This window comes from Phycodurus eques, chromosome 8 (assembly GCF_024500275.1).
Source record: "Phycodurus eques isolate BA_2022a chromosome 8, UOR_Pequ_1.1, whole genome shotgun sequence".
Taxonomy (NCBI): domain Eukaryota; kingdom Metazoa; phylum Chordata; class Actinopteri; order Syngnathiformes; family Syngnathidae; genus Phycodurus; species Phycodurus eques.
Genome location: NC_084532.1, coordinates 28,223,837 through 28,240,390, shown reverse-complemented (window position 1 = coordinate 28,240,390; position 16,554 = coordinate 28,223,837). Strand labels below are relative to the sequence as shown.

General features: G+C 43.1%; 1 protein-coding gene across 5 annotated transcripts in view; it reads left to right on the top strand.

Moving 5' to 3' along the window:
* Positions 1-16,554, top strand: part of edem3 (ER degradation enhancer, mannosidase alpha-like 3) — a 19,868-nt gene extending 3,314 nt beyond the window's left edge. For 2 of the 5 annotated variants that reach the window (XM_061683417.1, XM_061683416.1), the window contains 18 exons: positions 998-1,037; positions 1,232-1,344; positions 1,716-1,869; positions 2,007-2,141; positions 2,441-2,546; positions 2,693-2,790; positions 3,816-3,941; positions 4,020-4,103; positions 5,019-5,102; positions 5,309-5,433; positions 6,762-6,933; positions 7,007-7,161; positions 8,495-8,639; positions 9,313-9,504; positions 10,205-10,370; positions 11,149-11,334; positions 11,632-11,646; positions 13,665-16,554. In XM_061683417.1, the coding sequence (XP_061539401.1) occupies positions 998-1,037; positions 1,232-1,344; positions 1,716-1,869; positions 2,007-2,141; positions 2,441-2,546; positions 2,693-2,790; positions 3,816-3,941; positions 4,020-4,103; positions 5,019-5,102; positions 5,309-5,433; positions 6,762-6,933; positions 7,007-7,161; positions 8,495-8,639; positions 9,313-9,504; positions 10,205-10,370; positions 11,149-11,334; positions 11,632-11,646; positions 13,665-13,987 (2,419 nt within the window). In that variant the 3' untranslated portion in view covers positions 13,988-16,554. Of the gene's footprint in view, positions 1-997; positions 1,038-1,231; positions 1,345-1,715; positions 1,870-2,006; positions 2,142-2,440; positions 2,547-2,692; positions 2,791-3,815; positions 3,942-4,019; positions 4,104-5,018; positions 5,103-5,308; positions 5,434-6,761; positions 6,934-7,006; positions 7,162-8,494; positions 8,640-9,312; positions 9,505-10,204; positions 10,371-11,148; positions 11,335-11,631; positions 11,647-13,456; positions 13,592-13,664 lie in introns of all 5 variants that reach the window. The other 3 variants (XM_061683420.1, XM_061683418.1, XM_061683419.1) reach the window with 3 other exon arrangements.

Below are 16,554 nucleotides of genomic sequence, written 5' to 3'. Positions count from 1 at the left end.
TACATAGGTATAGGGGCAAATGGAGGAAAAAAGTTCACATTTTATAAATGTATGCCGCCATCTAGTGGTTATGAAAAAGCTGTACACTTCCATCCATGCATTGTCTTCCGCTTATCCGAGGTCGGGTCGCGGGGGCAGCAGCCTCAGCAGGGAAGCCCAGACTTCCCTCTTCTGAGGGGATCCCGATGCGTTCCCAGGCAAGCCGAGATACGTAGTCTCTCCAGCGTATCCTGCGTCATCCCCCGGGGTCTCCTCCCGGTGGGACCTCACCAGGGATGCGTCCAGGAGGCTGATATGACTGATGACTGAACAAGAATCATCATTAATCTCTTTATGGTTATGTTTTGTTTAATGATAGTGCTTTTCTGAAATGCTTTGAATCCCATTCAAACAAAATTAAATCTTGGGTAATCAAACATATGAGCACAATTGTGTGTGTGCGTTTTCTCATTTACTAAATAAAAGTAGGGCTGTGTATTTCAAAATAAGAGCAAGGAAATAAAACAAAAGTATTATGTGTTCAAATAAAGTGCTTAACTCCTGAATAATTATTTGAAAAAAAAATAAGAAAATACTTGATGTTTTGACCATGTGGGTAGAAGCAAAATCATGCCTTATAAATATACATAGGTAGAAGGGTTTTCCAGACTTTTGAGGTCAATTTTGGGGGTGCATTTTATATATGGGTGCGCATTATTCATGAGACATTACGGTATAATTGACAAATGCATGTTTATGTTTTTGGTGGATGTATTATTTGACATTTCATGGGAGGAAAAATTTATATGTTTAACAGAAAAATCAGTGATATAGTGGGACTAGTAATATGTAATAATAATTTTGTTGAATACTGATAACATGCCTATGGAGTTACAGCAAACTGGAGCTGGGCTTTATTTGCATACAATAACAACTGCTGTGATTTTTAGTACTACAATCATTTTCTGTATTTCAATGTATGTCCTTTCATGGGATAACCTTTGTTTGTATCTTATAGGTTCTCGTTGACCCTCATAGACACTTTGGATACTCTTGTGGTGAGCACCTGTTTTATGTGTTTGTGTACTAAAATTGCACAAAGCTGTATTGTGTTTCAAATGTTCCTTAAAAGACATTCACGTATACTCTCAGTCAGCAGTTCCCAATGTTTTTTTGCACCACGGACCGATCACATGACCAATATGTCTGCAGTGGAGCCGTTTTAACGGCAATTATTCGATCTGTCCGTCAGCTTTTGAACAAGACGGTGGAGTTCGAGGCTGCGGTCAGGAGAGTCCTGTCAGACGTCAGGTTGGACAATGACATCGTGGTGTCGGTTTTTGAAACCAACATTCGAGTCCTCGGGTAAGGCAAATCGTCCTTTGAGGGCATGCGGTTTCTCACCTACGAGGTGTGTCTGAAAAACTTGTCGTTTAGAATTTAAATATATCTTTTGTAACACCAGTTGTGAAACTTCACACACGCTTCGTGTTATTATTATTACTGTGGTATCTTGCGCGGTATATCCTGTATGTGGGCAAAGAGAGCCGATGCGCTCTCGTCAATTTATTGAACTGGACAAACAGTCAAACGCACAAAGACAAAATGAGAACACTGGCAGGGACTTACTGTAGACCGCATCTCGAGCCCAGACGCTCACAAGCAAACTAACCTGCTCCAGCTTCCTTATGACGAGCGTGTTGTTTTTTTAAAAAAATTTTTTTAATGCTGTTCAGGGGTCTGTTGGGCGGCCACTCCATGGCTGTGATGCTGAAGGAAGAAGGCCAACACATGCGGTGGTACCAGGACGAGCTGCTGCACATGGCCAAAGACCTGGGCCTCCGACTGCTGCCAGCCTTCAACACCAGCAGCGGCCTTCCTTACCCCAGGGTGAAAAACGCCAGCCGCTTATAAAAACTGGCATTTTAATTTTAATTTTTATTTTGGGTACTGCGCCGATTAGAGTAGAGGCAACTATTTGAGGAGGTAAGTTAATTAGATTTAAAAAAAAAATTTTTTTTCCACAGGTGAACCTGAGGTACGGTGTCAGGGGTCCTGAGACGCGGACGGGCACGGAAACGGACACCTGTACGGCGTGCGCGGGAACCATCATCCTGGAGTTTGGTGCCTTAAGTCGCTTCACTGGTGATCCTGTATTTGAGGTTGGATTTGAGGAATTCTCCTCTCTTATTTTATTTTATTGTTGACTGCTTTTATCGTAAATACAGTGTTACTTTCAAGGATTCAATGACTTTAGTTGTCATACCAACACACATTTACACACGATATAAGATTATCCCGATTAGTCTCGAGACAAGATAAAAATACTCTCTCGCAGTTCTGAAATGCGCGTTTACCTTGCTCGTTGGGCTTACGTGTTTTACATCAACTTTGCGGAAATACATTGTCAGATACGTGTGCTGTACAAATAAACGAAACGAAACTTTCCTCACGCTCGCAGGCCCATGCCCGGAGAGCCCTGGACTTTCTTTGGGAGAAGAGGCAGAGGAACAGCAATCTGGTGGGGACCACCATCAACATCCACTCAGGAGAGTGGGTCCGCAGAGGTGAGCGGTAGTAGATGAGGTGGGAAGTAGCTGGTGGCAGAAGAAGGACAGGAGACGGGACGATTAGATTGTACAAAGGCCAGAGGAGTCGAAGCATTTGTTTGTGCGATGATTCACATTAAGATGGATGTACGCTTTATTTCTAGATAGTGGAGTTGGAGCGGGAATTGACTCGTACTATGAATACCTACTCAAGGCCTACGTCCTCCTGGGTGACGACCAGTTTCTGCAGCGGTTTAATATTGTGAGCACGCATACACACACAAACACAAACTGCACCCTTGAGTTGCGTAGCAACCTGTTACCACTTGGATGCTCACCTTGCTGGAGTTTGTTTGTATACCCTATTTTCATAAATAGTGGCCGTTACTTAACGAGGTGGGTCTTTTACATTATTTGTCCAACATTTTGGGGGGAGTATTAACTGCACTGTACTAGCTGTACTGTATTTACTGTACTTGATAAAAAAAAAAAAACAATGCTAAAAGCTATTGACGGGCTAACGAATAGCATCTGTGTGGCGGTATAATTAGAACGCTTTAAGCAATGGATATTTGAGCACAAATGGTATATCAACACGTGTATCCAGACAATGTAATAATACTGACAGGTATATATTCTTTATCCTCTGTAAAAAAAAAAAAAAAAAAAAAAGACTACTACAGCAGTTTACTCAGTCACTTGCAGGAGTTATGAAATGCTTCCTCGTTAGTGTCTGCATGATTGTAGTATGCTGCCCCCGGTGGCCAAGTCGCTCACACCAGGAGGATAAGGTTGAAAAAAAAATCCCTAAATAGGTGAATTGGTGAATGCCAGGGGTTCAATCTAAAACACGAATACTACAATGCGTACAGCTTTTTTTTGTTTGTTTAATGTTTTGCTATTTTCGTGTGCGTGTTCAAACACAAAAGATGTGTTCAAAAAAGTGTGTTCTAATAAGTTTAAATGTGTTCAAAGTGTGTGGGAGGAGTAAAACTTAAAAAATCAACAATTATATGGTCTGTCTGTATCGCAGATTTCCGCCTATCGCGGGTAGTTCGGGAACGTATGAGCAAGTGCTCTCTGTAAACTTTTGAATGTCAATTTGGGTGCAATAGAGGAACTGAGATAATTACAGCTACTACCGGGTGTTTTTCATACAGAGGGAAAAGGGAGGCGTTTACTTGTCCTCAGTGGATGATGCACCCGGTGGCTTATTTTGTGCAGTCGGCCGCTTTTTGTAAAATCTTCCCCCTTTTTTTTTGAGAATTGTTATCCCGTCCCACTCAGCACTATGCATCCATAATGAAGTACATTAGCCAGCCTCCCCTGCTGTTGGACGTCCACATCCACAAACCTCTGCTTCCCGCTCGCACCTGGATGGACTCTTTGTTGGCTTTCTTCCCCGGGCTGCAGGTCAGATTGGAACATGTGGAAAGAAATGTTGTTGGTTCCCCCCCATTTCAGTCATTGTTCCCTATGTTGACATCTCAGGTGTTAAAGGGAGACATCCGTCCAGCCATCGAGACTCATGAAATGTTGTATCAAGTTACCAAGAAACACAACTTCCTACCAGAGGTAACCAGCCTGTTTTTGCCTGACTTAAATGCTGAGTTGCGTACATTTTGGGCTTTAAATGTTGTCTATCTAAAAGTTGATTAGATGCACTCAAATGCAATGTACGTCAATCATGTAAAACAAAGATTTGTTAACTTCAACCAATGCAAGGCCCGAGAGTAGAAAGTCAAACTGTAGCCTCATGTGCAGATTTGTTTGTGCTTTTGTAAATGTCATCTGACAACTGTTATCTCCCCGTTGGAAACATCTTGTTTGATGGGAGCTCTCAAAAATACAGTGGGACCTCCGAAGTTGAACGCAATCCTTTCTGCTTGACTTTAGAGTTGTTTGGGGGAAGAAGACAAAAAAAACTAAAATAAAGCTACTCTCCTTTTGAAGATGCTTAATTTGATGTGATTTGGAAAGTTTCATTTGTAATGGACAAGTAGATGGAATGTGTTTTGGATGAAAAACAGTGGAGGTAATTTAGATTTGAAAACCTCTGATGTATTGTTTTTGAAGCATTTTACTTCACAGGTTCCACTGCATTAAGAGGAAAAAAAAATACAATGATTTAATAAATGAAGTGTTACTTTCGCTTACGTTTTTTTTGTTGTGTTTTTTTTTGGTCACATTCATACTTTAAACAATAGTATTTACATTATTCCGATGCATGTTTCCATTTATCCTCGACTACTTTCAAAACCAATGTATTTCTAGAATTGTTGCTAAATGTGTAAATCAAATGTAGTGGCAGCTGTTAAAGCCAATGAGGGCACATTTCAGTTACAAGGCAAGGTCAAATTCGCATGTGTCCGTGCACGCAAATGGTTCACCTGACAACTTGAGGCTTTTAGTGCAGTCCAGCGCCATCTATTCAAATTGCACTTACAATGCTGCAGTAGTGAACCGAGCCTTTCACTCTCATGTCCCCAGGCCTTCACTACTGATTTCAGGGTACACTGGGCTCAGCATCCTCTGAGGCCAGAGTTTGCAGAGAGCACCTATTTCCTTTACAAGGTAAAAAAAAAAAAAAAAAAAAGTCAATGCAAATGTCTGAGGACTTTCAGAGTACACCTTTACTGTTTGAATTGACAAACACATCATTGTTTTTCAAGCGTAATTGAAATCAAATTCCCCTTATTGTGAAAGTTGTGATATGCAATTTTTTGGGGGGAATAAAGAAAAAATGTGGCGCTCCAATAATCAAAAATGTCCCCTCGCAGGCCACGGGAGACCCGTACTATCTTGAAGCGGGGCGCACCATCATGGACAACCTCAACCGCTTTGCTCGGGTCCCGTGCGGTTTCGCTGCCATGAAGGACGTGCGGACCGGCAGCCACGAGGACCGGTCAGAATAGATACATACTACGTCATGCATGCGTGGGGGTCATTAAAAAACACACACAAAACTCTAAGTGATGCCAAATATAAAGCAGTTTAAATCTTTTGATTTATTTATTTTTCTTTTTTTGCATCCCCCCCCCCACACTGCCACTTTGCTATGCTATGCTCTGGTCACTGGACATAAAAGGCCTCAATATCCAACCAGACATCATCACATTTACCAGCTCATTTCAGCCACAGCTTTTTCTTCTCAAAAGATGACTCTTATTTATGAAAGCGGTTTTCATGGAAACAATCAGTACGACACAAAACGCAATATAACAGCTCACAACTGTGCCTCATAATATACATTTAGATGAACGACATCATACTCAGCAGAGATGTCGCTTCATGAATGTATCGTGTGCGCTGAGCTGAGGTCAGAGAAATGATGATGTCATCGAGTGCCAGCGTGCTGGCCCTGTGAGGAGGAATTTGAAATCTGAATGGTTTAAGGAAACACTCCCCTTGCTTATATTTTAAGGTACGTCCTGGGAAGATTAGATTGACATGGCAACACAGAGAGGACAAAATCTGATTGGACAAAAAAAAAAATCTATTTCATTAAACAAATATTAGAATGTAGGTTGTAAATGTAGGTCAGTGCTTCTGGTAGTGTTGAAGCCACCACGGAAGGACTTGCTGGCCCAGATATCCCACCACTGCGGTGGAAGTGCCAAAATCCAAGGACTTAATTTCAAAACAGTGTTTCGCATCGAATAATTGAAGTAAATGAATGGTTGCCTTCAGAAAGCCTTTATTAACTGTTCAGAGAACGTAAAACAAGTCAAATTTGAAAGGAATCGTGCAGTTTCCGCCTCCCCCGACACACACATATTTTAAACTGTTCTCATGTCTGTGACTTTCTTTCCTTGGTCGAAGTACACAGATAAGGATAAAAGATGAGGATAACTTGTTACACTCTGGTTGAACTCACTCAGTTTTAGGGGTTGGTTCTGTCGAGTCAATCCTTTTTAGGGCGAGTAGCTGCTCAGTGTTGCAAACTTTGTGAATGTGTCGCTATAATTGGCGACATTTCTGAGCCCTGCCAGCTGCTATTTAAAAAAAAAAAAAAAAAAAGTGATACGGAATGAATTGGTATGACCTCCAAAGCAGGAGATCTTCACCCCTCCATGTCCAGACTGCAAATGAATGGTGCCACTGGCTAATTTAACAATATCCATGTCATAAAGATTTTGGTAGAACTCCAAATTGTACTAGTTTTGAGCCTGCTGATGACATGTTATCTCATGATTACGTCTTGAGCATCGATATAATCTTTTCTCCTCTTAGAATGGATTCTTTCTTCCTTGCCGAGATGTTCAAGTACCTTTTCCTGCTTTTCGCTGATACGGAGGACCTACGCTTCAACGTGGAGGATTACATCTTCACGACCGAAGCACATCTTTTGCCTCTGTCACTCTCCACAGCGCCTCATGCTCCGTCTGTTCTCCCAAATAGAACGGTAATTGTCCCCATTCTTGCTGGAAAGACACATTGCGACACAACGCTTTCTAATCCAAAGCTATGTGGTCAAGATACCTCAGTCGGAGCAGGAGCTGGACGACTCGAACTTCGACTGGACCTGCCCCAACACGCGCCTCCTCTTTCCTGACCCAGCCTTCCCTCGTAACCTGAGGGAACCGATTCGTAGCGCCGTGGATAAAAGCTGCCCGCGTCCTGCTCCTTACAGGTATTACTTACTGTACCGAGGCCTACAACTTTACGAAGTTGCGAGCTCTAACTGTTTTTGACGTCGGGCCGGCAGCTTGCGCAGTGACAGAAAGTTGAGCGGCACAAATGGAATTATTTCCGACGTTGCGGGAACATTTGGGATTCAAGCCAGATGAACGCGGCCGTCCCGCTAACACCGACGAGCTGGTTATGTCGAATTTGTATGAAGTCGCACCAAAGACAACACAGCGTAAAACTTCAAAGTGACCAAAGAAATTGATTTGAAACACAACCGTCCCACCCACTTTCTTCAGCTGGGAATAAATAAACACGGTGTGACATTTCCCGTTTCCTGTAGCCATTGAACATGTTGGCAAAGCAACGTTTAAAGAAAGGCTGCAAATCTCGAATCCAAACAGGTCGCTGTGATCTTCTTGTTGCGCTGTTGTTAACGTTGCGACTTTGCACTTTTTCAGAACCAACTGGAAACTTGATTGGCAGTATATCGGCTGTTAAGGCATTCACGACTGCTTTTACCTGTGTGCCAAATGTTTCTTTGTTCAGTGCGATATTTGTGAACAGAGCCTGAGTGTGTTTTATTTTATTGTTCTATATTACAATGCCAGTGTTTAATATAGTATTTGAGTTTAATTGTTCTTAAAAAGGAGGTACTTGAATGATTACGCTGTAATATCTAAAACATCAACAATACTTGATCGTTCTTGGGAAGATATAGCGTCCTAAAAGATTGGAATAGAATAACTCAACACATATCTGATATTGAGAGAGCAATGGGTAACACAACAATATTGTACAAGCAGTATAAAAAAAAATGGAGTAACAACTGTAACAAAAATCTGCAATATAGCAGGACAGCGAAGCAAGAAACGTGACACAGCGTAAGATTACTGTATCTGTATTCTGTGATGATAAGTTGCAGGGACTCATTGTTCTACGGCTGGGACTCATTGTATACTGATGTGCATCCTGGGACTCACATAGTTTCAAGTGTAAAATGATCTGTCACTGTCTTTCTGGTGTGGTGCAATGTGATGTCGGAGAGTGAGTGTGTGAGTGTCTGGGTGTGAACTGTGGTCAGCAGCAGCTCCTGGGCGAGTGTGCTCATTGTGTTTTACTATTCTCGCCGTGTTCACTAAATTGCTGGAAAGGGCGTCAGCGACTGTCACTCTTCTTTCCCATATGCGAGGGCATTACAGACGGGTTCTGTAAAAACCCATTAAAAAAAAAGTGATCGCCTTAAAAAAAAAAATAGATATAACGGGGGCGCGAACAAGCAACCCCATTAAAGCAGAAAAAAAAGACAAATCCTGCTTGGTTTTTACACAATCCAGGGAGCCCGGCATGGGAGCCCCTCCTCTGAGAGCCCAGGACTTTATGGCCAACAGCCCGGAACATCTGGAGCTGCTGAGGAGGATGGGCGTCAGCCTCATCCACCTGAAGGACGGCAGGGTGCAGCTGGTGCAGCATGCCACGCAGGTACACAAAGAAATGCTGTCATTGGAGGCTCAGAATATTGTTCCGGTAGTTCTATGAGTCATGACTGACTCACAGTCTTGACTCAGCATGGGAATGGTGATGTCATGTTGTTTGGTGTGCACAAGGGGGAGGGGAGACATTTGGTTGAATCAAGTTAAGGCTCAAGTCATCAAGTCGCCATCTTAAAACCTCTGTTCACTGGACAGGCAGTATTTTCAGTCACGTTTGAACATGAATTAATTATAATCAATATAGCTAAAACCAAAGTACAGTGGTACCTTGACTTAGCGCGTTGAATTTGTTGCTTAACCAAGTTCGTAACTCAATTTACTCGTGTAGCAAATCAATCTTCCCCATTTTTCACAGGTGGGCATTTGCGATTTGAGCTTTTCACTGATATTTCGGGACCCCATCCTCCGTTATTCGCTGAAAAACTCACTTATTCACCGTTCTTGTGCTCAGGCCAAAGCTATGTATAATATAGAAATCTTGCTTTGGTGCCATCTTTTGACAGCTTCTTCCCTCACTCCAGCATTGTTAGAGTAGAAGATTTATTTAGTCAGGCCATAGCCTTGTCTGAATCGAACAAAGTGCATTGTCATCTTCCTGTGCAGGCAGCTACTACTCGGGACTAATGGCACTTTTTCTCTCCCACCGCCTCCTCCACACTTAGGCGGTGAGCCCAATAGCCGCTGAGGACGGCGTCCGCTTCATGCAGGAGATGATGGAGCTTTCTAGCCAGCAGCAGAAGGAGCAGCTGCCTCCCCGAGCCATTCAGATCGTCTCGCATCCGTTCTTCGGCCGCGTGGTGCTGACCGCCGGCCCGGCACAGTTCGGCACGGACTTGTCCAAAAGCTCCACGGGGGTGAGCAGCCACTGAAGCACAGACATCAAATATACATAGACTCGGCCTTGGTGCGGAATCGTATAGGAACGTCACCGCCAAAGTGGGCTGATGGGTAAAAGATGCCTCATTCATGTTCAGCTTGGAGCAATAGTTTTACACTCAAAGCCAGGTCGATGGCCTGTCCTATTTAACTCCGGTACTTTGCCTCGAAATAAACACTCTGCTTTTTTTTTTTTGTTGCTAAATTAACATTTTTAATACTAGGAAAATGTATGTAGGTTTCCCAAAGATAACTGAGGTAGCAGTGGGAAACCAAAAAAAAAAAAAAACTGCTAGTTTTTCTCAGTGATTGCCTTTTTTGGGGAGTTAAACTGATATAAATCGGCAGATATCAAAATGTAAACGTTCCTACTTTTATTCATAAAACCCTCTTGTTGCATCTACATTTCAGGATCTATTTCACACAATGTCAATATTTCAAGCAATGTTGCATACATTTGTGGTCCTTAACGATATCCATAACCTAATGAGATAATAAGATAACATATGAGGATTAAGGTAGATTCAGTGAGGGGTAAAGAGGGGGGGAAAGGCACCTATTGTTTACAAACATTATGAAAGGGCACTAAAATGGGTTTGACCTCGATCTGGCCCTTGCCAGTTCTTCCTCATTGGAAGTAAATATCTGAAGGTAAATATGGCCGCCTCCTGTGCGCAGGTTCGAGGCTTTGTCACCGTGGCCGAGCCCTACACCGGCTGCAGTGAGATCACCAACGGCGAGTACGTGCAGGGCCACATCGCTCTGCTGCAGAGGGGCCAGTGCATGTTCGCGGAGAAGGCGCGGCACATCCAGAAGGCCGGCGCCATCGGAGGCATCGTCGTCGGTGAGTGCGCGGGGCCGACCGGGACGCCACGGGGAAAATGAACCCGTTGATCGGATTAGCCGCCGATTAATTGGATTACCTCCAAGACAGACAGTCAGATAAGTCGTGTGTGATGAGCCGTTAATTGGGTTTCTTCTGTGTCGTATTTGTGTGCGATTATCGTCCACAACAACAACAACCGCCACCTTCATCGTAATGCCGAGAAACTATGAAACATCAAATAATCGGAAATAGTGCTATGTTCTCATTGCTTTTCTGAGCTGTAAAAAAACAAAAACTTCCCAAAATGTTCTTTAACTATTTTTGAGTGAAAGGGACCTAGCCTTCTACGAATAGAGAAATAGATTATTGACACCCCCCCCACCCCCCGGAAGGGGTTTGTAACTGCCTATAGATGGCGCAAAGCACTTAATAGACTTATTAACTGTGGTCTGTAATAACACAGACAAATGCTAATCAGCAAAGCATCAACACCATGTAACTAGCATGTACACAATCACGAACCCATGTTACATACGTAACTGCATTTTGTAGGCAAACCACATTCACATGAGGCTCATCAATAATACTGGCTAGCGCAAACTGAACTCGCACTTCACACATAGGGGTGTGTCATTAAACTTGCCTTTTGGGCTTTACACACAATAATACGTGTTTGGGAATACAGGCAAATTGTAACGATAAAGTAGACTACACCAGCGATTACTTTCCAGTGAATAATGTAGGATAGGTTCCCGAACAATATGCACAAATTCACGAAAGTTTCATTGTGTGGCAGACGACAACGAGGGAAGCAGCAGCGACACGGCGCCTCTCTTCCAGATGGCCGGCGACGGCCGCAACACGGACGACATCACCCTGCCCCTCCTCTTCCTCTTCCACAAGGAGGGCAACATCCTGCTGGAGGCGCTGAAGGAGTACAGAGAGGTGGAGGTTCTGCTCAGCGACAAAGCCCGAGACCGAGGTGCGTGCCGCCGCCCTCAGCGGGCCCCCCCGCACGTCCCTTTTGTTTGTTTGTTTCTCTATCCCGTGCGATGGATCATCAGCGCCGCTCATCTTCATCACGCCTACCCGGTTCGGGTCGTGAATTAAAGATGAGGCTTCGCCGTTCCCAGCAATTTTGACTCACTCCCAAGCCACTGGCCGTCCTTACATCCATTCATCAATATTACGCAACACTTCCTCCCCTCTGCTCGCTCATTTGCGTTCTCCTCTCTTCTCCCCCCACGCCCCCCGACCCTCTCATTTTGTGAACAAACAGCTGCCATATTCAAAGGTAAGCCTCTTCCTGGGAGTCTGTTTGAGGGCAGTAAGTATTCCTCTCTGCTTTCCTTTCTGCCTCTTCACTCACGTCTTCTCATTTTTACGGTAGAGTGAACCGCTGTTTATGACGGAGGGTAACGCTTCAAGCTGTATAATTTTGCCACTCCTAGTTGAAGTTCACTGCTAAACGGACACACGGAACAAAAAAGAATTAAGCGTTGCATATTTAAACATCAAAATGTTCAACCAAACCATATAGTCTGTCATGGTATATAGTCAAACACATGCTCTGTTCGAGTGCGCGGTGCCTAAACTTGTGCGACTTCCAACGCGTTGGCATCTCTCCCCCTCGTAATCGACGTGACAAGCCGAGATTCAGCGCCTAATCTTTAGCTTATGCTCAAAAGCAATGCTGATCTGGAAATGAAAAGTGATGAATTTTACTGATGAGATGGGCGACACCTGGCCTTTGAAAAACGTAATTGACGAATACATACGTCTACGGCAGTGAATGAATTCGTGACTTGCGTATATTTTGTAAAAACCCACAAACAAGAAGCACAGCATAAAACTCTTTCACTGTAGCGGGTGTTCGAAAGATGAATTGCGATATAGCGGGGGTTCACTGTAACACTATTTTCCTCGACCAGCACCCCGCCCTCCCCTGAGACTGCTCCCTGCCCACACATTTCCAATGGTGTCATCTGTGACATTGCCTCCTGGCTTCACTTCATGTTTCTTACTCCCTTATGCCTCCTTAGGATTGTTTCTCACCAATCACTAGTTCACAAGTCACAAGTCTGGACACAGCGGCACTATTCTTCGTTCCGTAGAAAAAGCAAGAATACTGTGAAACCCTGTTTATCCAAGGGGGTGCGTTCCAGACCCGCCCGCAAAAATCCGTAATATAGAGATTATATTGTCACTGTCAGGCGCACACCTCTGTCCAAATTTGGTCAGTTTCACATTTTTCACAAATCAATACTATTGGTCAGTCCATTTTACAAATTAGTGACCAATCTAAAGTGTGGAAAGTTTATTTTATGTTTTTTTTTTTTTTTTTTTCCCTGAAAAGTGATGGTTTTGCTGAGGATCCTGCCAAGTGCCAGCAATATGAAGAAAATGTATATCTATTTGTTGAAAGTTTTTTTCCCTGCCCACATGCTTTAAACTGATTAAAATACACTTTATTAAGGTCTTCCTTAGCGCCTGACTCTCTTGCTATCAAGAAATGGGAGACACATCACTTTGAGGAAACGGAAAGAAGACTCTCTCGCACAGTTCTACAAATATGAAGCAAAGCATGCTTACTTCATTCAGGCTGTTTATGTCCAACCAAGCTCTATAATTTCATCTAACGAACGTCTGCTGGCTTTATGCTAACATATAATGTGAAACGCCTTCGGCAGGCTAACGGAAACTAGCATAGATTTTAGGGGAATGTTAAACCGTCAAACAGCCGCGACTTGAACACACACGGAGTAGCAGCACATACAAACAGAGCATACAAAAATATTCACTGGCAAGGCATATATTCTTTCTGCTCTTTGGGAACCACGATTTTCTCTTCCTCTTCTTTTCTTCTGCTTTTTCTATTATGCTGTGTCTTCCAATAGATAGATAGATAGATAGATAGATAGCTAAACACTGTAGTCTCACAGAAGCAGTATCATTTGGGAGGCAGTTTCATGAGCTGAATCTGATGATTTCTTAAACAACTTGTGTACATATACATCGAACTGGACGGCGATACAACCTTGCGTTTGTAGTTCAGTGTGTATTTATAGAAACTCACACTTCAGCGGAATTATTAATCCTGCCAGATTCCCAGCACAACCTTTTGGCTGCTTTTCTCCGTTGGGCTGTTTTCTCTCTCAGCAACGTGAGAGGGAGAGAAAAAGATTTCATCCTGTGACTCACCAACGGGCATCACGCTGCTCTAAGCTGGCAGCTTCTTTGTGAGCGCCGCTCTATTTTTGCCCATCTCACATCTTTTTTGCGTCTCCGCCCACCGCTCGCCTTCCTTTTCAGGCGCCGACGTCCGCCAGGCGGAGGAGGACTGCCAAACCGAGGCCACCACGCCCGCTTCCTCCGTGCCCATTGGCCAGGCGGCGGAGTCGAGGGCGGCGGAATCCGAGTCAGAGGCGACGTCATCGCAGGAAGATCAAGACACAAGTCCGTCCCAAAGAGAGGACGTCGGGCCGACGGAGGCCGAAGCGCCCAAAGCGGACTCAGGGGAGAAAGAGGAGCGCCGCGTTGACGCGGACGCCGCCGGCCAATCGGTGGACAAGCTGCTGGCCGATTGGCGGGACGACCTGGAGGCCTTCCGGCAAATGGAGAAAGACGAGCTTTGATGCTCCCAATCCAACGGTGAACTTTAACACCGACGTGTTCAGCGCCTTGTCCGCGGACGCCGCGCGGTGCCAAGGCAAGGCTGGCCACACCGGCCATCGGCGGACCACGATGGAGTCCTCTTAAACCTGCTTGATGACGGATGAGAGAGCAGGTTTCTTACCTACAGTGGCAAAATTCTGTGAATTTTTAAAGTTGGAAACTTTCCATGGGAATTATCGGGGGAGTTTGCAGTTTTTAAAGCACTAGCAAGATTTGAATGTAGCTTCACTTCACTAATTATTTTCCAGATGTGGATATTGCGCCATAGTTTCAGCAAAGCTCCTGAAGCCCAAGCTAACAGGTCGGCACGTGGCTACGGGGCTGTGCCGGTCACCGGCTATGAGTGTGCCCGCAAGTGCACGGCGAATGATTGACACCTTGTGGGTCACACATTTTGTCTGTGATAGGTTGTTCTTCCTCTGGCGCGGCAGTTTCGTAATTTAAAAACACAAACTTCCCCTTTTTTGACAGGGATTTAAGGGAATTAATATAATAAGGAATTTAAATATAGTTAGGAAAAATATCTTTTAGCATAATCTCTTGACAATAATCTGATTTCACCTCAGCAAATCATGGCCATTTCGGAGCATTCTGTTGTCTCTCGTCTTTTATTTTCATTGTTTTCGTTGACTGCTTTCATTGCAAATACAGTGCGACCTTGCCTAATGAGAGCCATCGTCTGTTTTGTTCTTGTTTTGTGTGGCGCAAATTTCTGTTACGAGAAATCTGCAGATACACCGCCACTTGAGTAAAGTTACAAAAAAACAAAAAAAAAAACAATGGAGCAATTAAGGTACTGTGATGCCCTTGCACGTGGGCAAGGAGCGCTATCGCTTTTATGTAAATGTCTGCTTATGACAAAACATGTGTTTATCAAATTAGCCCTACTTCTCTTACATTCCCATGTAAAGTTTTCAATTTGGAATGTTTCCAAAATTCCCCAGTTGAAATTCTCTTGGAAATGTACCTGAATTTTCCACCCCTTTTGCAAATCCATTCTTACCTCACTGTGTCTGACATTTCTTTACCACAAAAAAAAAAAAAAAAAACACAAATTATTATCAAGGAGACAGATTTTGTGTATATATTTTTTTTATTTGTATTTTTTAAAGACCAGTGTTTCCCAACTAACATTTATTGTGCCAAGGCACGTAAATTACTCTAAATTTGGGCTAGTCAGCTATCGGGTGAAATTTCAATAACCCAAAGAAGTGTATTTACGTTCTAATTACCTCACGGACCACCGCCATACAAAAGTCACACAAAGTATACACAGTATACTGATGTCATTAATTGTGTGTAATCTCACAACTACAATGCCGTAGCGTGAAATTTGGACTCGTTTAGTTAAACACGAAGCTATTATTCTGTTGTATGAATGGCAACAGGTGGATGCGCAGTTGAATTGTGTTTTCTGTCATCTAGTAGGAGAACATTTAATTGTTTTGCTTGTCACTGTAAGTCACTGGCATAAATAGATGAACAAATATAAAGTAAAGAATTTTTTGGGCCAATTAAGGAGCGTTTTATAATTTCCCGCTAAGTGGTTGGGAATCATTGATCTAGACCTCCACCAATACAGGGGGAGAAAAAGAGAATGACACTTTGGTTTGACTTTTCAGTCTGGATTTTGTCATTAATTGTAATTATGAAACTGAATGGCCCCTGTCCACAAAGTACCATAAAAATCAACAGAATTGTCTTGATTTTGTTTGCTTAATTTAATTAACATCAGCTCCTTGGTGGAGGTAATTAATTGTGCTGGTGTCCTCTATGCATTTCAGTCTTTTTGTAAAAAAAAAAGAAAAGAAACAAATCTCAAATGATTGTCGCCCAGCGTCATTCATCCTCCAGTAGATCTTTGTTTAATTAAAGTGAAGTATGTGGAAAGGGTCTAATTCTGCATCACCGCCTGCCACTTTTTAGAGTGTCCTGATGATGACAAACTAAACATCATATCGCCTCCCTGTAAGGAAGTCACTAAAGATTGTAAATAAATACACTACTCACAAAATGTTTGAGATACTTAGCTTTTGGCTAAAATCGCCAGATGGACCTAGAAGGTACTAAAACCTTTACGCAAGTTAACCTAAATGCGTTTTCTAAATTTGCTGGTTATGTGGAGGGCAAATATTATTACTGTCTATTTTTTATTCCTACAATACAACTACAATACTGTTGAGTGCACTTTTTCTTACGAAAGACCCTAAAAATATATTTTTTTGTTGGGACTGGAACGAATTAATTGCATTTCAGTTCATTGCACTGTGAAAAGGTGATTTGAGATGCAAAATTTTTGCGATAAGAGCGTATCGAGATTTTGTGAGTAGTGTATTCGTCAGTGTTTATTGACTTAAGTACCACAAAAGCTGTTAGCTCAGTTTTGGCTTCGTCCCTGCAGGAAAGTGTCATGTCCATATTGGCCACAGAGGGGCGCTAAACTAACTAAATGATGAGGAGGATGATGATGAGCAGGAAGAAGATGACAAATGATGATGATTAACTTAATAAAACTTAAGACTTGTAA